This window comes from Pelophylax lessonae, assembly GCF_965119305.1.
Source record: "Pelophylax lessonae genome assembly, chromosome: 11".
Lineage (NCBI taxonomy): Eukaryota > Metazoa > Chordata > Amphibia > Anura > Ranidae > Pelophylax > Pelophylax lessonae.
Genome location: NC_138778.1, coordinates 69,333,009 through 69,358,922, shown reverse-complemented (window position 1 = coordinate 69,358,922; position 25,914 = coordinate 69,333,009). Strand labels below are relative to the sequence as shown.

At 44.2% G+C, this 25,914-nt stretch overlaps 1 protein-coding gene across 1 annotated transcript in view; it reads right to left on the bottom strand.

Moving 5' to 3' along the window:
- Nucleotides 1-25,914, bottom strand: part of FBXO47 (F-box protein 47) — a gene marked incomplete at both ends in the record, with an annotated part of 584,326 nt that overhangs the window by 65,844 nt on the left and 492,568 nt on the right. Inside the window, one exon of the mRNA XM_082272782.1 lies at nucleotides 13,176-13,335. Within this exon, the coding sequence (XP_082128908.1) occupies nucleotides 13,176-13,335 (160 nt within the window). The remainder of the gene's footprint in view (nucleotides 1-13,175; nucleotides 13,336-25,914) is intronic.

Genomic DNA, 25,914 nt, shown 5'->3' with positions numbered 1-25,914 from the left:
CTAGGCAGCAAAGAACTGGATTAGAGTGGTACTGGCTGGGGGATATAAGCCAGAGGGACGGCCCCCTGTGGGTGTGTCTATATGTTAATGTTTGTTGTATTAACAAAATTACTGTCTAGATTGCTCCTGCGGAGAAGGCCAATACCCAATCGTGAAGACTGTATAAATGGGCGGCGACTGTCAGAGGACGTAAGAGAAAGTGTAATTTCTTCAGTATTGTCACATGAAAAGATATAACAAAAATTTGAGGGATGTACTCACTTTTGTGAGATACTGTATATTCTATGAGGCATTATGAGTCGTTTGAACACGTAATTTTTTTCCACAAGTTTTTGGAGAATGTGGGAAAAAAATTAAAACCTATTTTTTTACACAAAGTTGTCAATTTATAGGATATTTCTAACACATAGCATGTACATAGCAAAAACGACACCCTAAAATACATTCTGCTACTCCTCCTGAGTATGATGATACCACATGTGTGAGACTTTTGCACAGCCTAGCCACATAAAGAGACTCAACATCCAAGTAGCACCTTCAGGCGTTCTAGGAGCATAAATTGAACAAATAATTTTGAGTTTTTTTTCACAAGTTTTTGGAAAATGTGGGAAAAGAATGAAAACATATTTTTTTTTACACAAGGTTGTCATTTTATAGGATATTTCTAACACACAGCATGTATATAGTTACATAGTTTGTGAGGCTGAAAAAAGACATCAGTCCATCCAGTTCAACCTATGATGCGCGGGCGTGTTTGCTGTTAACCGTACATTGTATACCCCTGTATGTTGTGGTCTTTAAGGTGCCCATCTAATAGCTTTTTGAAACTATCTATGCTCCCTGCTGATACGACTGCCTGTGGAAGCGAATTCCACATCCCTACTGCTCTGACAGTGAAGAACCCCTTATGTATTTTAAGGTTAAACCGTTTTTCCTCTAGTTTCAGTGAGTGGCCACGTGTCTTATTGTATTCCCTTTCTCTAAAAAGTTTGATCCTAATGCTAGGGTCGCCAGTACAGTATTTTTACATTGATACAATACTGAATCACCCCCCTCAATCGTCTCTTCTCCACAGAGAATAAGTTCAGTGCTTGTAGTGCTTGTACATAGCAAAAATGACACCCCAAAACACATTCTGCTACTCCTCCTGAGTATGGCGATACCACATGTGTGAGACTTTTACACAGCCTGGCCACATAAAGAGACTTAACATCCATCAGCACCTTCAGGCGTTCTAGGAGCATAAATTACGCACCTAATTTTCTGGCTACCTATCACGCTTTTGAAGGCCCTAGAACACCAAGACAATGGAAAGGCCCACAAAATGACCCCATTTTGGAAAGCAAACACCCCAACATATATTTTATGAGGCTTTATGAGTCTTCCGAGCATATCATTTAGGATATTTCTAACACATAGCATGTACATAGCAAAAATTACACCCCAAAAATCATTCTGCTACTCCTTCTGAGTATGGTGATACCACATGTGTGAGACTTTTTCACTGCCTGGCCACATAAAGAGACTCAACATCCAAGTAGCACCTTCAGGCGTTCTAGGAGCGTTCATCAAAATCCCACAAAATGACCCTGTTTTGGAAAGCATACACTCCAATGTACAGTGCCTTGCGAAAGTATTCGGCCCCCTTGAACTTTGCAACCTTTTGCCATATTTCAGGCTTTAAACATAAAGATATAAAACTGTAATTTTTTGTGAAGAATCAACAACAAGTGGGACACAATCATGAAGTGGAACGAAATTTATTGGATATTTCAAACTTTGTTAACAAATAAAAAACTGAAAAATTGGGCGTGCAAAATTATTCAGCCCCTTTACTTTCAGTGCAGCAAACTCTCTCCAGAAGTTGAATAAAGGTCTAAAATTAGCTCCTAGAAAGCCTTTTTAATAAGTTCGAAACATTTATAGACTGTGACAGGAAGTCAGGTAAATCTGTGGATGTAGTCACAGACAGGAGATACATTTCCACCTGGTTTAGAAAATTCACCAATTACTATAGGGTGTCGGCTGCAAAGGTAGCCAGGACGGCTTAAGGAAGTTGAAAGGCCTTCAGCTGTTCGGAATGAGGAAGTTAAGGCCTCTATAATTTGTCCAAAGGAAGTCCTATTGATTGCTGCCTCCTGACGCCGTGTGGGCTGGGGAGAGGAGGACAGTCAGATGTGTGCCTCCCGACGCTGTGAAAGCCTGGGAGAAGGATTGCTGCCTCCTGACGCTGTGTGAAGCTGGGGAGAGGAGGACAGTCAGATGAATGCCCCCTGAAGCTGTGTGGGCATGGGGAAGACCTCCTCGAGCAATGTGTGCTGAGGAGGGTAAAAAGTGTGAAGACCTCCTGGAGTGATGTGCGCTAAGGAGGGTAAAAAAGTGTGAAGACTTCTCAAGGTGAGAAAATTAACTATTTCTATGTGGAAGAAATAAATGAACTGTTTGCTATGTGAAGAGGACAAGGGACATGTTCAATGGACATTTGTTATGTGAAGAGAAAGGTAGCCGCCCACAGTGGCAAGGATTTATTTTGTTTATGTTTATTTTGAATTATGCTGTTTTTGGAGCTTGCACTTGTGTGAAGAAAATTGCAAGAATAAAACCTTACACTGTTGTTTTCAACCACTTCTCTGCTATCTCCCTGTGTAACGAACCCCCCCAAGGGGTCATCCACGCCTACCACCGAGCTAATCTCCCACAAGACGTACATAAATACATTAGAAAACTCAATGTTAAGAGGCATTTCTTGGCAAAAGCTAATGAGAGGAATTATGTCTCCTACCAGCAGTCATCATACATTCCAACCAATCTTAGAAATGCATCTTTATTCAACCCTCCCAACACCCAAAACACTAATATTTCAGTGTTCCGGGATGTTGTTCTTAAAGAATTAGAAGAAAAAGAAGTGCACTCGAAACCTCAATGGGATCTCATGAAAGGAGTAAAAACCATCTGCGATAATAAGAATCTCATTGTAAGACGCGCAGACAAAGGGGGAGGTATTGTACTGTTAAGTCGAAATGACTATCTGAGTGAGATGGAGAATCTACTATCAGATCCAGATACATACCAAACCTTAAACAAAGATCCCACTTGTTCCTTTAAGAAAAAGTTGGAAAAGGTAGTGAAAAAGGGATTTGAAGATGGTATCATTACAAAAAAAGAAAAAGAATATTTAATTCCATTAGCACCCAAGATACCAACCATGTACTATCTCCCGAAAATCCACAAATGTCAAAACAAACCCCCGGGGAGGCCAATTATAACTGGAATAGAGTCGGTGACATCAAGGATCGGGAAGTACGTAGATTTTTTTCTACAACCTCTCGTGCAAGACACCCCTGCATTTCTAAAGGATACCACCCAGTGTATTAGAGAGATGACCAATCTTGAAATAGAAGGCAAAGTCCTACTTGTTACAGCAGATGTAACATCTCTATACACTGTAATTCCACACCACATGGGGTATAAAGCGGTCAGTGTCTTCTTAAACCAAGACTACCAAATCCCCACCAAACAAAAGGAATTCATATTAGAACTCCTTATTTTTGGAATGGAGCACAACTACTTCTTCTTTGGAAACAGGTTCTATCTTCAAAAGACGGGAGTTGCAATGGGAGCCAAGTTCGCCCCCAGTCTAGCCAACCTATTTATGGCTCTGTGGGAGGACAGAAATGTGTTTTCCGACAGAGCCAAGGAACTGGTGCTATGGTGACGCTACATCGACTATGCCTTGATTGTCTGGAAAGGTGACGCTAAGTCATTACATCGATTTATGAATAATCTCAACTGTAACAACTGGGGCATCAGATTCTCTTACAAATTTAGTTACACTTCTATTAACTATCTTGACCTGGTGATAACTAGGAGAGGAAATGGTTTTATAACAAAAACCTACTTCAAACCCACCGACAAAAATGGGTTTATCTCAAGAGATAGTTGCCTCCACCCGAATTGGCTCAGAGCAGTTCCCAAAAGTCAATTTCAGAGGATCAGAAGGAATTGTACTGAAGATCAAGACTTCCAGATACAAGCATCAACTCTGAAAGAGAGATTTGTTGAAAAAGGATATGATCCCAGAAGTTTGGAAGAAGAAATTGCCAATATTGGAAAGTTAAAACAAAAAGAGATGACTGTTCAAAGAGATAAAATTAGACCCACTCAAACCAACACTGGATATGAATTTGCATTCATCACCAAATTTTCCAGCCACTATAGATGGATGAACCACCTCACTGGGGAATTTTAAAAGGAGATAAAATTCTGGGACCCTCCCTACCAGGAAAAACCCCCCGTGATTTTTCGTAAAGCCAATAATCTCCAGAACATGATAGCCAAGAATCCGGTAGAGAAACCTATAGCAATACCTATGTTTCCCAACATGAAGGGGTTCTTCCCCTGTAAGAATTGTAAAATCTGCAAAGAAGCTAAAACCATCAAGACAGACAAATTTAGGTCTGAAATTACAGGGAAGGAGTATAACATTCAGACCTTCATTTCATGCCACACTAAAGGGGTCATCTACCTATTAACATGTAGTTGTGGCCAACAATACATTGGTAGGACCATCAGAACTGCATGTATTAGCATAGGAGAACACTTGGCGAACATCCGCAAAGGTTTCCCGGGACACAGTTTGTCCAAGCATTTTGCGATTTCGCCATCAAAAAAATCCTCAGGACCTAAAAATTACAGTGATAGAAAAATATGTCCCACACTGGAGAGGAAGTAATCTAAAAAGATCTATATCAAGGCGTGAGACCTACTGGATATATGAGATCAAAAGCTTCCGTCCTCTAGGTCACAACATAGAATGGGACATAAATTCATATATCAATAACAGCTAACTCAATACATTTTTCTGTTCCACTCCTTTAAAAAATATCAGAAAGTATTTGTTTTTAATTATCATGCAATATACATCTATTTTCCTGAGAGAGGGAATGCGTCACACCCACCCTTAACACTCCCCAATGTGAGAAGAGGCAGTAAATGTAGCCGTGTGGCTCAGTTTCACATATTCTTCTCATATATTTTTTCATTATTTTTCAATTTTTTAAAAAAACACTTTGAATTTTTAAAAGGTAAACATTTAATAAAAATACTTTTAATATCTTTTTAGTATTTATATATCTTAATGGATTTTTAATAATATTTTTTAATAATATTATTATGATTCAGCCTAATAATGTTTATAATACATATCCCACTAGGCTAATAAGATATTAAATATTTTTATATCAATTTGAATTAAATCTTGGTTTACCCATATCTTAGTGAGATCATCTCATTATGGGTAAGCTGAGTAAGGGTTAATTCATTTTTTAAATAATGTTGTACCAATCCAAAAAGGTGGGAGATACACACACATTGAGAAGATGTGTGGGATTGTTTATTTCATTTTAAATACATCTCCCAATATTGTGAAGTACGTGGATATAACATTACCACTTAAGTTTTGTTTGATAACTATTGTACACAGGGAATCTTCATTCTGCGTGGTTAACATATTACTTCCTGTTTGAGCTCCGTTAACATCTAGTCATTAACATAGAATACATCACTTCCTGGTTGAGTCTCGGTCGGGATATCACTTCCTGTTTGAGCTCCATTAACATCTAGTTATTAAAATAGAATACATCACTTCCTGGTTGAGTTCAGTCGGGATATCACTTCCTGTTTGGGCTCCGTTGACACCGGAAGTGATGTGTCACATCGTCATTAACATCTAGTATATACAGTGAAGTACATGTATATAATAACACCACATAAGTTTTGTTTGTTAATAAACATGCATAGGCATTTTATACTGTGTGGTAAATATATGAAACATCGCTTCCTGGTTGAAGTGCAGTCGAGATATTACTTCCTGTTTGAGTCCCATTGACACCGGAAGTGATATTTCACATAGTCATAAAAAGGGCAGAGATGATGGCGCTGACTCCCCTCCTATCTCCGTGGAAGCCCAATAGGGAGGAAACGCGTCAGAGCGAAGGAGGAGTCGCGCCGTCAATCACAATAGCCGCGGCTTGCACTGCAGGCAGCCGCCGCTCTCCAGACAGAACTTGTATCTTCGTTTTTTCCTGTAAGTGCAATCTTTACTTTTCTAATAAATGTGATAAAAGGTAATGCACTATTAGTCTCTTCCCCCATTTTTATGGTGCACCTTATATGAGTGTCATTCCTAGAGAAGAACCAGGAAACACCAGGAGTCCCTCGTTTACATATCCAGAGAGAGTCTACATTCATTACATGTTTGGAAACAGTGGGATCTGGTAAGCAGCTCCCCTCCCCTGTCACACACGAGGGTGGATTCCAACATAGCACTCCCTTTTGGTTATCTACAGAGGTCCCTTTGAATTCATATTCTGTCTATCTGCCCTATATCTACTTAAAGCTGGTAAGAGGTGAATTCACCAGGTGATGGGATTTTCACGTCACGTTCGTTGATTTGCAGCAGCACTTGGTTTTCTCACGGCCACCAGTGATTATTTTGGGAATTTTCATGAACACTGGACTTCATTTGCACATTCATCTATTTAGCTTTTTTCTGGTGGAGTTGTTCACGGAAAACACATTATATTGATTTGCAAGAGAAACCAGAGACTTTGTTCACTCACATTTTCATTTGTTTCAAATTGTTTGTACACTATTTTGTATGCATGATTGACATTGTTTATTTCATTGCAATTTAGTAGCGCACCAGACTTTTTTACACTATTTCATTTATACACCTTTGGTAGCAGCACACTCACATTTATCAGCGCACTTTTTCATTTAAATACCATTTTCATAGCTATTGACCATTTTACACCCCACTGGAGGGGGAGTTCTTTAAAAAGGGAGATTTCACATTGTGAAAACCCAGTGGATATATTCCATTAAATCTTATGTCCCCTTTGGACTTAATGTAGGGACATTAATTGTTTTGTTAATATTAGTTGACATGGTTCTTTTTTGATAATTTTGTGAGCCCCCCTGTGGTACCATATGTTTGAAGCATTTCTCTCTGAGCTATGACCTTTTCCTATCCTTATCAATTTTAGATTGACTTTAATGTTTTACATTTTTATAGTATGTATGATTTTATAAATATTATTTTGGTTTAGGGCATTTTATTTTATGTCATGTAAAATTTAAAAAATGTTGTGTTAATTTAAATTTTATATAATTTCCATGCAGCAGGCTGGTCGGTTTAACAATAATATTTCCATCCACTAGATGGTGTTTTCCTTATTTTAAGCCCACTATTCTCTTATCTATTGAATGGAAATGAGCCCCGCTCACACACCTGGCTGTTGTTATCTCTTTGGTTCCGCATTTCTATGCACTATATAATCATTCCTATGGGTGTTGATCGTCACTTGGCCCGTCCCCCGTAGACGTCATTGGTGAGGAAATGCGTCGGAACCAGCTTTGAGGTGATGTCATCCCGTACGAAGAGCCATGAATGAGCGGTGTTTGAAAGCCGTTTGAAAGCCGACGACTTGCTAGAACTATTTGCAGTTGATTTTAACCTTTATAAGGTAATAGTAGCCATCTATTTTTTCTAATAAACACTTTATTGGAGTTTGATTGACTTTACTATGGGAGTTATTTTATCCATTCGTTTTTAAGTCCATATGGAATCCATTGCCTGTTGATAAGTCTTCCACCCGTGATGATCATCTTTATCCACCTGCTTGCTTGAGCGCATTAGACTATTATAACTTATGGTCCTGCTGAGGTTTAATGTTGAAAAATGTAAAGTAATGCACCTGGGCGTCAGAAATACAAAAGCAAGCTACTCACTGGGGGGGGGGGGGGGTGAAACCTCTGGGTGAGTCTACAATGGAAAAGGACCTGCAGGTACTGGTAGACAACAGGCTTGGCAAGCCGCTGCAAGCAAAGCCAACAGAATACTGGCATCTATAAAAAAGGGGATTCACTCCAGAAATAAAGAGATTATCCTCCCACTCTACAAGACTCTGGTCCGGCCACATCTGGAGTATGCTGTCCAGTTCTAGAGAAAACGCAATCCTGGATCTATTGATCACTAATGACCCAGACCTAATCTCGGAGGTAGGAGTCCAGGACTACCTGGGCTCTAGCGATCACAGGATGATCACATTTAGCGTAAATAACAATATAGCAAGGCAAGTGGGGAACATAAGAACCCTTAACTTCAGAAGGGCAAACTTTCCAAAATTGTACTCATTGATGGAAAGGGTTAACTGGGACCAAACCTTGGGATCACTGACCACAGAGGAAAAATGGGAATGCTTTAGGAACATATTAAGCAAATGCATCTTGCAGTGCATTCCTATGGGAAATAAATTTAGAAGAGACAAAGCCAAACCTGGCTGGCTAAACCGTAGCGTTAAAAAACTTATTAGGGGAAAAAAATTGGCCTTCAGGAAATATAAATCAGAGGACACAGTATTGGCTTTCGACCAATACAAGGAGGCAAATAAGAAGAGTAAACACGAAATCAAGATGGCTAAAATCAACTTTGAGAGACAAATAGCGGAGGATAGTAAAAAAAAAACCCAAAGAAATTCTTTAAATATATCAACAGCAAAAAAACTAGGGCAGAGCATATTGCACACACAATTAACGATGATGGGAGGATGGTTACAGAGGACACTGAAAAAGCAACCGTGCTGAATGCTTTTTTCTCGTCAGTCTTTACACAGGAAACGGAGGGGTACACTGACCATCACTGTATGGTTAGTAGTAATACACAGGACTTGCCACTATGGCTAACAGAGGGTGAAATCAGGGAAAGGCTGGATAAACTTAACACAAACAAATCACCAGGCCCGGATGGGGTACATCCGAGAGTACTCAAGGAACTCAGTAAGGTTATATCTAGACCACTGTTCCTGATCTTTGCTGACAGTATTAGGACAGGAGATGTACCAGGGGAGTGGAGGAAAGCAAACGTGATTCCGATATTCAAAAAGGGTCAGAGGCATATACCGGGAAATTATAGGCCTGTCAGTCTGACATCAGTAGTATGTAAACTTCTGGAGGGGATGATAAGGGACTATATCGTAGAGCCAACAGCATCAGCAGTAACCAGCACGGGTTTACAAATGGGCGTTCTTGTCAAACCAATCTCTTAACATTCTACGAGGAGGTGAGCTGTGAGCTAGATAGGGGCAGACCAGTGGATGTGGTGTTCTTAGATTTCGCTAAGGCGTTTGATACAGTTCCCCATAAGCGCTTAATTTATAAAATAAGGTCTGCAGGTATCGACAGCAGGGTTTGCTCTTGGATACGGAACTGGCTAAAAGGGCGTGTCCAAAGGGTGGTAATAAACAGCGCATACTCAGACTGGTCTGAGGTAGTAAACGGGGTCCACCAAGGCTCAGTCCTGGGACCAACCTTGTTCAATTTATTCATAAACAGCATTGAGGACGGGATCAGTTCAATATCAGTTTTTGCAGATGACACAAAATTGGGCAGGGCAATAACTGCACAGCATGAAGCAGATATCCTACAGGATGACCTGGACAAAATAACGGAGTGGGCAATGACTTGGCAAATGAGGTTTAACGTGGAGAAGTGTAAGGTTTTGCACTTGGGGACTAGAAACATAAAAGCACAATACACATTAGGAGGGGAACCCTTGGGGGAATCAAAAATGGAGAAAGATCTGGGAGTCTTGGTTGATGATAGACTAGGCAACAGCATGCAATGTCAAGCGGCAGGTGCCAAGGCCAGCAGAATATTAGCATGCATAAAGAAAGGGATGTATTCCAGAGATAAGTCTATAATCCTTCCACTTTATAAAACTCTGGTCCGACCGCATCTGGAGTATTCTGTCCAGTTCTGGTCGCCAGTCCTCAGGAGGGATGTGTTGGAGCTGGAGAGAGTCCAGTGAAGGGCAACTAAACTAATTAGGGGATTGGAGGACCTTAATTATGAAGAGCGTCTGCAATCGCTTGATTTATTCTCTCTGGAGAAGAGACGCCAGAGGGGGGACATGATAGCAATCTTTAAATATCTCAATGGGGATCTCAGCTTAGAAAAAAAGCTGTTCAGTCGAAGGGATTGCATGAGGACTCGGGGGCATACAATGCGATTAGAGGAGAAGCGTTTTAACCTCAGGCTACGTGGGGGGTTCTTTACGGTTAGGGCTACAAGATTGTGGAATTCTCTACCACAAGAGGTGGTTTCTGCGGGTAGTATGGTGCCTTTCAAAAGACTATTAGACGTACATCTCAAGGATCAGAACATACAGGGGTATGTGAGATGATTGCAGCCACACACACCTACACAGGTTGAACTGGATGGACTGTTGTCTTTATTCAACCTCACCTACTATGTAACTATATATGTAAGTTCTGGGCACCGGTCCTCAGGAAGGACGTGCTGGAACTGGAGAGAGTCCAGAGAAGGGCAACAAAAAATAATTAGGGGAATGGAGGGCATCGGCTATGAGGAAAGACTACAAGCACTGAACTTATTCTCTCTGGAGAAGAGACGATTGAGGGGGGATATGATATCAATGTACAAATACTGTACTGGCGACCCTAGCATAAAGAACAAACTTTTCAGAGTAAGGGAATACAATAAGACACGTGGCCACTCACTAAAACTTGAGGAAAAATGTTTTAACCTTAAAATACGTAGGGGGTTCTTTACTGTCAGAGCAGTAACGATGTGGAATTCTCTTCCACAAGCAGTCGTATCAGCAGGGAGCATTGTTAGTTTCAAAAAACCATTAGATGGGCACCTTAAAGACGACAACATACAGGGGTATACAATCTACGGTTAACAGCAAACACACACACATCATAGGTTGAACTGGATGGACTGATGTCTTTTTTCGACCTCACAAACTATGTAACTATGTAACACTTGAGCCAGAGGAGCTGATAAGTCCTGGTTCACATTGGTGTGATAAGCTTTGGAAGTCACTTCAGGTGCACTGATGCAGTGCAGGTTCTGTGCGTGTAAGTGCTTTAGGATTCTAATTACATTTTAGTGGTGTGCATTTCTGGGCACGATTATAGGATTGGAGTACCACCACTACTGCCACCGCTAGGGATGAGCTCAGGCGTGTTCGGATCCTAGTCCCAACCCACCTGAGCAATCCCAAAAGGTAGCCGTCACTGCACACCGCCAATCATAAGTGACTGAGGCATTTGCTGGCCCACAGCTGCCCATACACATGCCCCCTTGTATATGTGTGGCTGCAGGCTAAGGAATGACTAGGCTGTGTGCAGTGTGCAGTGACGGCTTCCTGGCAGGATAGCTCAGGTTGGTTGGGACTAGGATCCAAACACGCCTGACTCACCCCAAGCCACCGCCAACACCATCAACACCACCACCACAAAAACACAACAAAATTGCATCAAAAATGCAAGTACATGCTTTTCTAAAGCATTTCAGTTCAAGGCTATGAACAACAAAATTGCACTGCATTGCACCAAAGTAGCACAGGACCCTTCCCCAAAAATCACAGTTGCCTTGCATTGATGTGAATAGCCACCATTAAAATCAATGTTATTTCCGTTGTCATGCAATTCTGTGGGACTCAAGTTGCATCTCAAAACCAGACAGCTGACATCAAACGCCATATCACATGTATGTAGGACCCTAGATGAGTTGAAGCGCCAGGTTAATACGAAACAGGAAACACCTGTTCATCCAGAAAACCTTGATGTAAGTGTGGCACAGACGCCAGACCGGTCTGGCAGTTTTGTCCCAGGTTGTATTCCCTATAAGGTACACGACAGCCAGGCACACAGAAGCTCCACACTCTCACAACTAAAGAAACAGGCAGTACATGTCTTTATGTAGTTTAATGTTGGGTAAACTTGGATAGGGTGTAGGGTGGGCCTTGGGATACTCAAAAATTAGTGCAAGGTACAACAGAAAACACTCTCTGGCTAAAACTGAACTCTTCAGGGTGAACCTCCTTAATGGCTAGTAGTAGGTGACCATACAGCTCAGGAAGCTCTGAAGCATAAGCATTCCTAAGCCAGGAACAGTCTCTCCAAAGTTTAACAAGGACAGTCACTAGGATCTCTCTACCAGGTCTTTACTTACTGTGTCCTATGTACCTAGGTGTCTTCCTCCAGTACCAGCCAGATTCTGTACTGTGAGCCCCCAGGCCAGATCCTCAGTGGACTTCCTCCAAACTGTTCCAAGCAACTTCAGATATAGGTCCCTCAGCTCTCCCTGAGCTCGAACCTTGTTGGCCTCCTGCTGACCTAAGCCAATTGACCAAGAGGCCTATGGCCCTCCAAACTTGGTCTTCCTCACCAGGACAAGGACCCTGCTGTTCCAGTCCCCAGCCTATTTGTATACACCTAAGGCCCTTACTGGTTATTCTTCCTTCTATGGACTGGCTGAGGCTGTATGAATATGCAAGGCTAAGGTCTTCCTCTTCCAACCCACTAAATTTCTAGAACTCGGGTGGAAGCAGTTGAGCCTGCAACCAGGAGAACCCAGAACAGCCAAAAGTATTCAAGCTTTGCTCCACTGGCTACAGAGGTGCCGAAAACTAAATTTGCCTTAATCCTACTAGCAACCTAACTAGTAGCTTGCCACGCAAGAATTTGGGCCAATCTGTAAATGTTTGTGTAATAACAACCCAGTAGCCATTCAGCTGGTGGGGGGAATGGGAGAACTGTACAGAGCAACAGAGCAACCACACAGGTTGGCACTTGATGAGAGTGGCCTTGTGCACAGGAGGAAGCAACTGTGGGAAAACACAGTGTAGCAAGAAGATAAATAGTGCCCAAAACCAAAATAGTACCGGTGGCAAATTGCAATCAGAGGGTACTGAAAGGTTCTTTGAGGGACAAAAGGGCTCCAGAAACAGTCCTCAGAGGGACTCAGCACAGAGAATCAATGAAAAGTGGTGCTTCCCATACCTACAGTGTCCCCATGTAGCTAGTTTGCAGACCGTGGCCAAGAACTCCTCCCAAGTCTCCCAAAAAGATTGTACACTTTTGTACCTAGTTTCCAACTCTGGCATGAGGTATTATAACCCATTCATTGAGAATACAGAAATCTATATCCATCAGTGTACAAAAGAGAAAACCGTTTTGTTTTCATAAATGTTGTTTCCTCTTTAACCATTGCCTTGTGTATTATCCACATAGTTCTCTTATAAAGAGGCATAATTCTCCTAGCCTAAATACAGATTATAGATAAAAAAAAAAAAGAGTACTAACCTGATATTACAATTTGCATCAAGTTCATGATAGTATGTGCAAATGCGCTTTCTACATTTTTCAGGAAGCTCCTTCTCTCCTGCTGTGTTCCAAACACGTTAGAGACCCTCTGCATCATTTTCACTGCCCATGATAGGCAGTACTTGTCCTTCTCACAAACCTGGGCCACATACAGAGAGTGAGGTAGAGATGTAAAAATGTACTGTTAGATAACCTGTCACGTGAAACTATGACATCCACAGCAGGCACCACAGTGTTCTATCAAGTTTCATAGCATATCCTGTGTTTAACAGTCAGAACAATCGGTCAGTATGCCCGAAATGTACTCTACATTTAGAGCAAATATTATTATGAAGACTGCTGATACAAGTACACATAAAGTGTAAATCAACCTGCACATCATTTAGCAACAGATTTGCTAAAAGGTTTTGTATATGTTAGTGACAGCTGCACCTGTGCAACTAACTAGGGGCTCATGTAGATGGACATTTATGTCAAAATCTGAACATAGCACTGCTGAAATGCATGTGTTTGAATGTACAACTTTTGACAATAAAAGACCGCATTTAACCTGCTTTGCCTGTAAACCAAATGCACTCCAATAGGACCTGCTTCCAAAGAATCAAAATTAAATCAGGTCTAACACAACCTTTGAAATGTCATCTACCCTATGTCATGTCAAATGTTGGAAAACAATGCCCATGTACGCAAAATATTATTACAAAATGTTGACTCAAAACTCATGAAATCCTAAAATTAGAGGCATGTTTTATATATGCTCAGTTTTAATCTTGCAGCTTAACAATTCTTAGATTGGATGGCTGCATCGGGTTTTCTTTTTTAACCACTTTAGCCCTGGAAGGATTTGCCCCCTTTCTGACCAGGCCCTATTTTGCAATTCGCCACTGCGTTACTTTAACGGACAATTGCGCGGTCGTGTGATGCTGTACCCAAACTAAATTTACGTCTTTTTTTCCCACAAAAAGAGCTTTATTTTGGTGGTATTTGATCACCTGTGCGATTTTTAATTTTTGCGCTATAAATAAAAAAACAGTGACAATTTTGAAAAAAAATATATATTTTTCACATTCTGCTATATGACATTCCCAAAAAAAAATTTAAAAATCTAAATTTTTTAACATTTTAGGCCAATTTGTTTTCTGCTACATATTTTTGGTAAAAAAAAATTGCAATACATACTACAGGAAAAATCCTCTGGGTGGGACTTTTAAGGGCAATGGGTAGACAAAGTATAAATTTCAAAAAAGTATAAGAAAATATAGGAAAAGAGAAAAATAGGAAAAAATCTCAAAAAATATATGGAGTTTATTGCATGAAACATAAAAAGATCACATGAATCCAAAGAGAACCTCCAGATGGGTTAAAACAAGATGATGCGGTTACACAATGTCATCTAACAAAAGAAAAGAGTATATTGTGAAAAACATAGATAGCTAAGACCCAACGCGTTTCGAAAATGGTGAGGTCAAATTCTTCCTCAGGGGTCTACATGAGCATGGCTATGTACAGATGTCTACAATCACAGATGCTCTGGTGTTTGGAATGAAATAACCGCATGTTTAAAAGAACCAAGCCAGAGTATCTCATATAAGGCTGAAATCAGTCAGTGCCAGAGCAGGCCAAGATCCTGGGCACCCCCAGCGTCCACAAGGGGCATGAGTAAGAGACCTCCACTTTTCACTGGAGTATCTGTGAAGTAGTAGAATAATTCTCCTGCGCTCAAGTATAACATAGGCCGGAGGGAAGAGAGATACTTCAAACTTGAGTGGTAATAGCTTGTGGTCTTGCTGCCCCTTCAGGATCAAGGGTATCCGAAACCAACTAAGAGACAACAAAGAAGAAAAAGGGCGCACCGACCTAGTGCATTACCACTAAAACTGTATTAAAAGTATTAAAAAGTATATATTATACTCACAAAGCAGGTGTGTATAACTATACTCTATATGTGTGTTATGTTGATGTGTGGTTATACACACCTGCTTTGTGAGTATAATATATACTTTTTAATACTTTTAATACATTTTTAGTGGTAATGCACTAGGTCGATGCGCCCTTTTTCTTCTTTGTTGTATCTGTAAAGTACCTGATACACGATGCAGAGGGGTTTTTATGCAAGGTGATCCACAGACCAGTGCCAGAAGAGAGGCTGGTGTAATATATATCACATAAGACCTGGTTTAGAGCAGCTCATCGGCTCCTGACCACACTCTGCTGAGTAGAGATCTTTTTATCTCTACTCAGCAGAATGTGGTCATGGGCTGATGAGCTGCTCTAAACCAGGTCTTATGCAGTGGCGGCCGGTCGATAGGGGGCACAGGGGCGCCGCCCCCCCCCAATCATCTTCAAAGAAAAAAAAATTACCATTTAAAGCCCACTATGGGGCGCCGGACCTATTGCTGCCTATGGGGGGGGGGGTTTGGCATCCCACGTGGTGGCAGGCAGAGGCGCCGATTGGCGGCTGTTCTGGGTGTCATCGGGGCGCAGAGCAATGCGCCCCGACACTCCCCCACTAGTCCTGTCCTGGCTGTGATTGGTCCAGACTCCAGCCTCGACCAATCATGCAGGACATCCCGGATGACATGGTCGTGGGGGCGGTGCGTGCACCTTCATTCACGTTCCTGCCCACCGTCAGAGCGAAGAGGAGCAGCGGCATGGTCGGTCTTCAGCAGCAGCAGCACACAGCAGAAGTCGGTCCGGTCCGGTCGAGGAGTAAGTCAGCCAGAGCCAGCCCGAGCCAGCCCAAGAGCAGAGGTAAGTGAATGATTGAAGCAGCCGCCTCCGTATGCCGGACCTCTAGTGCCTGCCTGCCAGGGCCGGTACAAGGCATGGGCGGGAGGGGCTCTTACCCTGGGCGGTGCCGGCGTCTTAATCTGGGGTGAGGGGGGGGCACACTGGGAGCTTCGGTTGCTGCTCCTGCCTCACTGACATGCAGTGAATGTAAGCCACAGTCACTCCTATCTACTGATTCCCGACTCCTCCGTTCATCCGAAGTCTCCCTAATCTGTTTACTGCAGCTACTAATCACTCCCACACACACACCTTGCTCTCCTTCCCAGGGCACCTCACACTCACTTATCCGTTCAATCTCCGCTCCCCTACATCTCTCTCTACCTTTCCTGCACGATCACACAGTAAGTCACACCGATCCTCCTTGCTTCTCTGCCCTGTTGATTTTTTGTCCTTCTCTTATCTGTTCTGTCTATAAATCTCTACAACACTTGTCCTGCAGGCTCTGGTCTCAGCTCAGCATTCCACACACTGATCTTACACCCTTTCCATCCCAGTTTGCTTTTAGCTTTTCTGCCCTGTCCTCACACAGCCTAAAATATTCAAATTTTTTCTGCACACCATCACTTTGCTCTTCTCTAGCACATACCACCCCACCCTACTCATCGATTCACTATTTTCTTATCCCTAATAGTGGGTTCACATAGGTGAGCAGCAGGATGGCCGCAGCATGATTGTATGTGCAGTTTACCCACAATTGTAAGTGCACTTCCATTAAATTCTATCAGACCGCGTGTTTTCATGAAAGCAAATCACAGTCTTGCATGCTGCATCTTTGATGCACGTTCAGAAAATGCACAGTCCATGAGAATTCATTGGGAGCGCACCTAAATCTGCAGGTAAACTGCACATACAATCGCACTGCAGCCAAACCACCGCACAAAAGTGTGAACCTGCTTGCAAGTCAGGATTTTGCACAAAATTGTGGCTTCCTGTAGGTCAGGGCCGGCCCTACCATAGGCTCCCTGACATCCCCTCACTGTCCACTCAGCCATGCCTGTACCATGACCTGTGCCATGCCTGTACCATAACCTGTGACATGCCTGTACCATGACCTGTGCCATGTCTGTACCATGACCTGTGCCATGCCTGTACCATGACCTGTGACATGCCTGTACCATGACCTGTACCATGCCTGTACCATGACCTGTGACATGCCTCTACAATGACCTGTGCCATGCCTGTACCATGACCTGTGACATGCCTATACCATCATCTGTGCCATGCCTATACAATCATCTGTGCCATGCCTGTACCATCACCTGTGCCATGCCCTTACCATGACCTGTGCCATGCCTATACCATCTCCTGTACCATGACCTATGACATGCCTGTACCATCACCTGTGCCATGCCTATGCCATCATCTGTGCCATGCCTGTGCCATGCCTGTACCATGACCTGTGGCATGACCTGTGGCATGCATATACCATCACCTGTGCCATGCCTATACCATCATCTGTGCCATGCCTGTACCATGACCTCAAAGTCAAGCAATTATTTACCGCGTTTTTGCCGCAAAGCAATGCCTATTACATTTTTCTTTTTGCGCCCCCCCCCCCCCAAAAAAATTTTGAGCACCAGTCACCACTGGTCTTATGTGATATATATTATACCGGCCTCTCTTCTGGTACTGGTCTGTGGATCACCTTGCATAAAAAACCCCTCTGCATCGTGTATCAAGTACTTCACAGATCCTCCAGTGAGAAGTGGAGGTCTCTTACTCATTCCCCTTGTGGACGCTGGGGGTGCCCAGGATCTTGGCCCGCTCTGGTACTAACTGATTTCAGCCTTACATGAAATACTCTGGCTTGGTTCTTTTAAACATGCGTGTCAGGGCACTACCAACGTCATTGCTAATCAGCGAATTCGCGCATTGGCGCGAACGCGCATGCGCGCCCAATCACGGGCGAACGCAGTCCGAAATGTGCGTGCGCCAATGCGCACGCGCATACGCAAGTGCGTAATGGCGCTTGGCGCTAAACGGCCTATTTAAAGCCAGCAATCTCAACAACAAGTTGCTGGATGACCAACAGCCTCCCGTGTTCCCTGTGCCTTGTATCCTGCTGATCGTGATTCCCTGTTGCCGACCCGGACTGTCTGACGTTGTTTCTCCTGGCTCCTGACCCCTTGGCTTACTCCTGGTTTCCTGCTGTCTGCTCCTATACTTGACCTCGGCTTGGCTCTTGACTTCTCTACAGCATACTCCCAGTCTGTTCCTGTTTGCATCCTGCTACTGCCTGGCTTGCCAAAGTGTTCCGGACCTGCTTGGAACTTACAACAAGCTTTGTTCCTGCTACCATCTGGTCATCCCAACCGGCAACCCGTGCAACTTCGGGCACAGCACTCCCTGTCCCACTCCCAGGGGTGCTCTGCACCTAGCCGCAAGGGGGAGCCCTCTCTACACTCCGGCTTCGGATCAGGTACGTGACAGTATCATCCAGCCATGACAGAAGCCGAGAGAGGTGTCTCCCCGTTGGAAGCTTTATGTCAACAAGTTACAGCATTGACCCAAGCGGTTAAGAACCTCCAAGATGGTTACTTCCAGATAGAAGGTCGCCTCCAGAACCTGTCAGCACCATCTTTGCCGGCAACCCCTGGTCCATCCGCTGCAGTCTCCGCCTCCGCTCCTTCAGCTTCAGGACCCTCAGCACCTGCTATGATGGCTCCTCCCCCTGAGCCGAGGGTACCCACTCCGGAACGTTTCTCTGGTGACCGCAAGAAATTCAAGTCATTTAAAAACGCTTGCCTGCTATATCTGGCTCTACAGCCTAGAACTTTTGCCTCAGAGACAGTTAAAGTGGGGTTTGTTATTTCCTTATTATCCGATGAACCCCAATCATGGGCCCACCATCTGTTGGAACAGAAAGACCCTGTATTGAACTCTATAGACGTTTTCTTTGCTTCTATGGGTCAATTGTATGATGACCCGCAACGCACGGCCACTGCCGAAGCTACCCTCCACAAGTTACAGCAAGGCCGACGCCCTGTGGAGGACTATACCGTGGACTTTCGTAGGTGGGCTGCAGACACGGGTTGGAATGAGGCCGCCCTCAAATATCAGTATCGGCTAGGCCTTTCCGAGACCCTTAAGGATGAACTCGCAAGAATAGAGACCCCCACCACATTGGAAGGTCTCATTCAGCTTTCTATTCAGCTGGACAGACGTTTACGGGAGCGTCGGTCGGAACGTGCACAATTATTTCAGCCGTCTTGGATGCTGCCCAAAGTTCCGCCAACTCCGGCACCGCTGCCCACGGCTGCCAGTCCGATTCCCCCTGATGAACCGATGCAGATTGGGGCGGTCCGCGCAGCTTTAACTCCTGCTGAACGACTTCGTCGCCGGCAAGCAAACCTGTGCCTTTACTGTGGAGGAGATGGACACTTTCTTCGCAACTGCCCGGTGAGACCAAGTAAGGCTCCTTCTCCCAGCTACATGCATCTCCAGATTCCGGGACCTTCCCCAACTCACCTAGTCCTCTCTGTGTCTTTACAGGTTTCGGAAGGGGAAGTCAAGCTGCCCGCCATCATTGACTCCGGAGCTTGCAGTTGCTTCCTGGATATCTCTCTAGCAAAGGCCCTTCATATCCCGCTTCAGACTAAAGGCCATAAACTAGAGATCCATCTTGCAGATGGCACCACGCCCAGATCAGGGCCCATTACTCAGGAAACCCTACCTATCCTTTCCACAACTGGCCCCAACCATCAGGAATTCCTTCACTTTGATGTCCTTCCTTCACCCATGTTTCCCATAATTTTGGGAATTCCTTGGTTACGGGCACATAACCCACAGATAGACTGGCTCAAAGGGGAGGTTTCCTTCAAATCAATGTACTGTCTCCAACACTGTATGCCACCTGGAATCCCGCAGTCTACAAGCTGTCTCTCCATCCAACCTGTCTCTAATGCCAGCCAAGAGGTCCCTTCAGTTTATCACGACTTTCTGGATGTCTTTGACAAGAAAAAAGCGGACGCACTACCACCTCACCGTCCCTATGATTGCCCAATTGAACTGTTGCCCGGTGCAGAAATTCCCTTTGGGCGTATCTTTCCACTTTCTGAAACAGAGCTTGAAGCCTTACGTCAATATATTGATGAGAACCTCAAGAAAGGATTTATTCGTCCTTCTTCTTCCCCGGCAGGAGCTGGGATCTTCTTCGTGGAGAAGAAGGATCACACTCTCAGGCCATGTGTGGATTACAGGGACCTAAATAAAATTACCATTAAAAATCGGTACCCTCTTCCCCTCGTTCCCGAACTCTTTCAAAGGTTCCGTACCGCCCGAGTTTTCACTAAACTAGACTTGCGAGGAGCCTACAACCTGGTACGGATCCGCGAGGGCGACGAGTGGAAAACTGCCTTTCGAACCCGCTTCGGGCACTACGAATACCTTGTCATGCCCTTCGGGCTGTGCAACGCCCCGGCCACTTTTCAACACCTAGTGCAGTGGTTCTCAATTCCGGTCCTCGGGACCCACTAACAGGCCAGATTTTAAGTATTACCTTGGGGGATGCAGACTAGAATACTGCAATCACTGAGCAGCAAATGAGATCACCTGTGATGTAATTTAGTTATCTTGCAAACTTGGCCTGTTGGTGGGTCCCGAGGACCGGAATTGAGAACCACTGACCTAGTGAATGATATCTTCAGAGAATTTTTGGACAACTTTCTCATTGTTTACTTGGATGATATCCTTATTTTTTCTGCCACCCTGGAACTGCACAGAATGCATGTAAGGAAGGTACTGGCTACTCTACGGAAACACGGACTTTATGCAAAATCAGAAAAGTGCGAATTCGAAAAATCGTCTATACAATTTCTGGGCTTGATCATCTCAACAGATGGAGTGGCAATGGATCCTCAAAAAGTATCTGCCATCCTGGAGTGGCCTGCTCCCACAGACAAGAAAGGCATCCAAAGGTTTGTGGGTTTTGCAAACTTCTACCGGAGGTTTATCAAAGACTTTTCTCGCATTATTGCTCCTATTACCCAAATGACCCGGCAACACACCCGTTTTCAATGGTCCTCAGCAGCTCAGATGGCATTTGACAAGCTCAAAGCCCTGTTTACCTGTGCCCCTGTGTTACAACATCCAGATCCAGCCTTGCCTTACGTCCTAGAAGTCGATGCTTCAGAAGTGGCCACAGGAGCAGTTCTCTCCCAACGCCAAGGACCCAAGGCGATGCTTCACCCAGTTGCCTTTTTTTCCCGGAAGCTCAGCCAACCTGAAAGGAATTACGATGTGGGTGATCGGGAACTGTTGGCCATTAAGGCTGCTTTTGAAGAATGGCGGTATCTGTTAGAAGGTGCAGCACATCCGATAATGATATTCACTGACCACAAAAATCTTGAATATCTCAGATCGGCCAAACGTTTGAGACCTCGACAAGCCAGATGGGCATTATTTTTCTCAAGATTCAATTTTCATCTCACGTACCGTCCGGGCTCCAAGAACGGGAAGGCGGACGCTCTCTCACGGATGTTCCCTGAAACCCCTGTGGATACCACCCCCAGCACTATCCTGTCCTCCCAAAATTTTCTTCTGATGCAACCAGACCTTAGGTCTACCCTGGAATCAGCCTCTGCCCAATGTTTTGTTCCTGAGATCCCTTCACTCGAGAAACGAGGAAAACTTTTTTGGCACAAGGACAAGATCTTTGTACCTCAGGAAACCAGACTCGCAGTCTTTAAAGCATGCCACGATCACCAACTAGCTGGCCACTTCGGGGTCCGCAAAACTCTGGAACTAATCCAACGAGCCTATTGGTGGCCAAACTTAAGGCAGGACTGTCAGAATTACGTGAGCTCCTGTACAATCTGCCTTCGTAACAAGGGCAGCCACGTCCAAGCCTGGGGTCTACTGAGACCACTTCCTGTCCCAAGTCGGCCATGGGAAATGTTGTCTATGGACTTCATAGTAGATCTACCCTCTTCAGACGGATTCTCCACAATCATGGTGGTGGTGGATCGCCTATCAAAAATGGCCCACTTCTTGCCCATGATAGGTACTCCTTCGGCCATGGACACGGCACACACTTTTGTGAAAGAGATCCTAAGGCTACATGGTCTACCCGGCAGTATCGTGTCCGATCGTGGGGTACAATTTACCTCCAAATTCTGGAGGGCGCTCTGTAAGGTCTTAAACATCCAGGTCTGCTTGTCTTCAGCTTACCACCCTCAAACTAATGGCCAAACTGAAAGAACTAACCAGACATTGGAGCAATACCTCCGCTGCTTTTCTACCTTTTCCCAGGACAACTGGGCAGTCTTACTGCCATGTGCGGAATTCGCTTATAACAACTCCATCCATGCCTCCACTCGTCAATCTCCATTCTGGGCGAACTACGGATTCCACCCATCATCTCTGCCTACACCTATGCCCGAAGCTACTGTACCTGCCGTCCAAGACAGGGTAGCCCTTATACAAGAAAACTTCCTACTCTTACAGGAAACTTTGCAAAAAGCACAAATGGATTACAAGGAATTCTATGACAAGAGGAAGAAGGACAGTCCAGCTCTGAAGGTAGGAGACAAAGTGTGGCTCTCCACAGTAAACCTTAAGTTGTCCTGCCCATCCAGAAAGCTGGGTCCGAAATTCATTGGCCCCTTTTCGATCAAAAGGATGATCAATCCCGTGGCTTTTGAACTTTGTCTTCCAAGCACATACAGGATTCACCCAGTCTTCCACGTCTCCCTGCTAAAGCCTGCAAATCCTGGCCCCTTTCCTGGAAGAGATGACTTGCCTCCACCTCCTGTTACGGTAGATGGAGAAACTGAGTACGAGATTGAATCCATCTTGGATTGCCGGAAAAGAGGAAGGCAGGTTCAGTACCTGATAAAATGGAAAGGCTATGCACCTGAGGAGAGTTCGTGGGAACCGGCGAAGAACATACACGCTCCCAGACTCCTGCGAGTGTTCTTCAACAGATTCCCTGAAAAACGATCTTACTTGGGCATCCGGAGGCTGCCCCTCGGGGGGGGGGCACTGTCAGGGCACTACCAACGTCATTGCTAATCAGCGAATTCGCGCATTGGCGCGAACGCGCATGCGCGCCCAATCACGGGCGAACGCAGTCCGAAATGTGCGTGCGCCAATGCGCACGCGCATACGCAAGTGCGTAATGGCGCTTGGCGCTAAACGGCCTATTTAAAGCCAGCAATCTCAACAACAAGTTGCTGGATGACCAACAGCCTCCCGTGTTCCCTGTGCCTTGTATCCTGCTGATCGTGATTCCCTGTTGCCGACCCGGACTGTCTGACGTTGTTTCTCCTGGCTCCTGACCCCTTGGCTTACTCCTGGTTTCCTGCTGTCTGCTCCTATACTTGACCTCGGCTTGGCTCTTGACTTCTCTACAGCATACTCCCAGTCTGTTCCTGTTTGCATCCTGCTACTGCCTGGCTTGCCAAAGTGTTCCGGACCTGCTTGGAACTTACAACAAGCTTTGTTCCTGCTACCATCTGGTCATCCCAACCGGCAACCCGTGCAACTTCGGGCACAGCACTCCCTGTCCCACTCCCAGGGGTGCTCTGCACCTAGCCGCAAGGGGGAGCCCTCTCTACACTCCGGCTTCGGATCAGGTACGTGACAATGCGGTTATTTCATTCCAAACACCAGAGCATCTGTGATTGTAGACATCTGTACATAGCCATGCTCATTTAGACCCCTGAGGAAGAATTTGACCTCACCATTTTGGAAACGCGTTGGGTCTTAGCTATCTATGTTTTTCACAATATGCTCTTTTCTTTTGTTAGGTGTTGTGTATGACATTGTGTAACCGCATCATCTTGTTTTAACCCATCCGGAGGTTCTCTCTGGATTCATGTAATCTTTTTTTTATGTTTCATGCAATAAACTTCATATATTTTTTGCGATTTTTTCCTATTTTTCTCTTTTCCTATATTTTCTTATACTTTTTTGAAATTTATATTTTGTCTACCCATTGCCCTTAAAAGTCTCACCCAGAGGGTTTTTCCTGTTTTATGTATTGATTTTGGGATGCGGGCATAGTAATCTCTATTTGGCTCCAGTGTAAGGCAATTAAAAAATTGCAATAAGCATATTTTGATTGGTTTGCGCAAAAGTTATTACGTCTACTAACTACGGGAAAGATTTATTTCATTTTTATTGGTTTTTTTTTTGCTAGTAATGGTGGTGATCTGCATTTTTTTTGCAGGACTGCGACATTGCGGCGGACAGATCGGACTAACTGACATTTTTGACACTTTTGGGGGGACCAGTGACATTACTACAGTAATCAGTGCTAAAAATATGCACTGTTACTGTAATAATGACACTGGCAGGGAAGGGGTTAACCCAATGGGTGATCAATGGGTTAAATGTGAGCCTCATGCTTACTGACATGTGTGTGTGTGTGTGTGTGGGGGGGGGGGGGGGGGTTCTGTGACAGACACAGAGATCACAGTTTCAGCTATGCTGAATCTGCTGATCTCTTCCTGTCTGTCACTGAGAAGATCAGACTACTTTGTTTACATAAGCAGGCGGGTCTTCTCTCCGTTTCCCTGACGATCGGGGGAGGGCAGCGGCAATTGGAGCCGCTCCTCCCACGGCCGGACTCCCGCTGTGTCTAAACACAGCGGGAGCACGGCTCCAGCGGTGCGCGACCCCAGGATCACTAGCAGTCCAGTAATATAGGTCTACGTGGCTGGACCCAGGGGAGCTGCACTGCCGCAGTAATATTACTGTGAGCAGTCGGCAAGTGGTTAAGCTTTGTTTCCTTTATTTTCATCAGCTGATTTAATAAAGCAGCTTTACTTTTCCTTTACTATTCTCTATTATGGATCGGGTCCGTCCGATACCTTACAATGTATGCTCATCTTTCAGTTTTATATGGACATTTATCGGGGGTCTTTTCCTCACTTAACTTTTAGGCACTTTGTCACACTTTATATGTGATAATCCTCTGCTCCATATGTGGCTTTCTTGCATTACTTGATCTGATTCACACCATATGGGTATCTATTTTGCTCATTTTTACTTGTTACTAGTCTTTTACCTTTATACTTTTTGTCTATGGGTCCCTCATCTTTACTCACTCATGGTCACTACTATGTTTTATCTTTTCATTCACCCTCATGGCCTTGCTTCCGGAGACCAATCTTTATGATACTCATCCACACAACCCCCTTTCTTCCTTAATGGATTCTGGGATTATTGGTGATGAGCTCTTTTTTACAAATTATTGATTCTCTCAGATATGCTGTGACTCGACAGAGCCCGGTCCGGTTCCTGTCAATAGAGTGAGGTCAGATCTGGCTGGACTTCAAGTTCAGGGTGTTTTACCCACCATTGGACACACGGCAGAGATCCCTGGTATATGGATACCTGTGCAATGCTCTAGATACAACCATTGGTGAGCCTTAAATCTTAAATACATCAAGAGTGGTTAAATGTGATTATGATTATATCTAAACCCATTGTATATTATTTACATTTAGAACCTGAGTTGAGGTCACCAGCTTACAATGTCCCAGAGGAAGCCTGCTGGAGAAACATGTCGGACATAAGTGGCCCTAACCACACAACTATGGTTCCTTGTATACCATGTATCTTTATGCACTGAATTAATATCACCGTTTGTGATTGTTTTTATAAATATTATAATAAAATCTTGTTATTTTATTTTGTCTCATTATTATTTATCTATTTCATACCTTAGCAAGCTTCACCTTTAAAATCCCATTTTTTGGTTTACACCCATCTATTACGATCTCTTTGGGGCCCAACAAGAGTCCGTAGGGTGTGTCATACCATTTTCATTTTCCTTCTATGTTTAAACAGGGATGTGGTGAAAGCTTGCTAGGTACAGTGGCTATTTAGGCTTGGCGTTCCTCTTTATACATGATTTAATAAATCTGTTGTTTTTCAGTGGAACAAGCTCTCCTGCAAATGTAGCAGTTAGTGTTCAGACAAA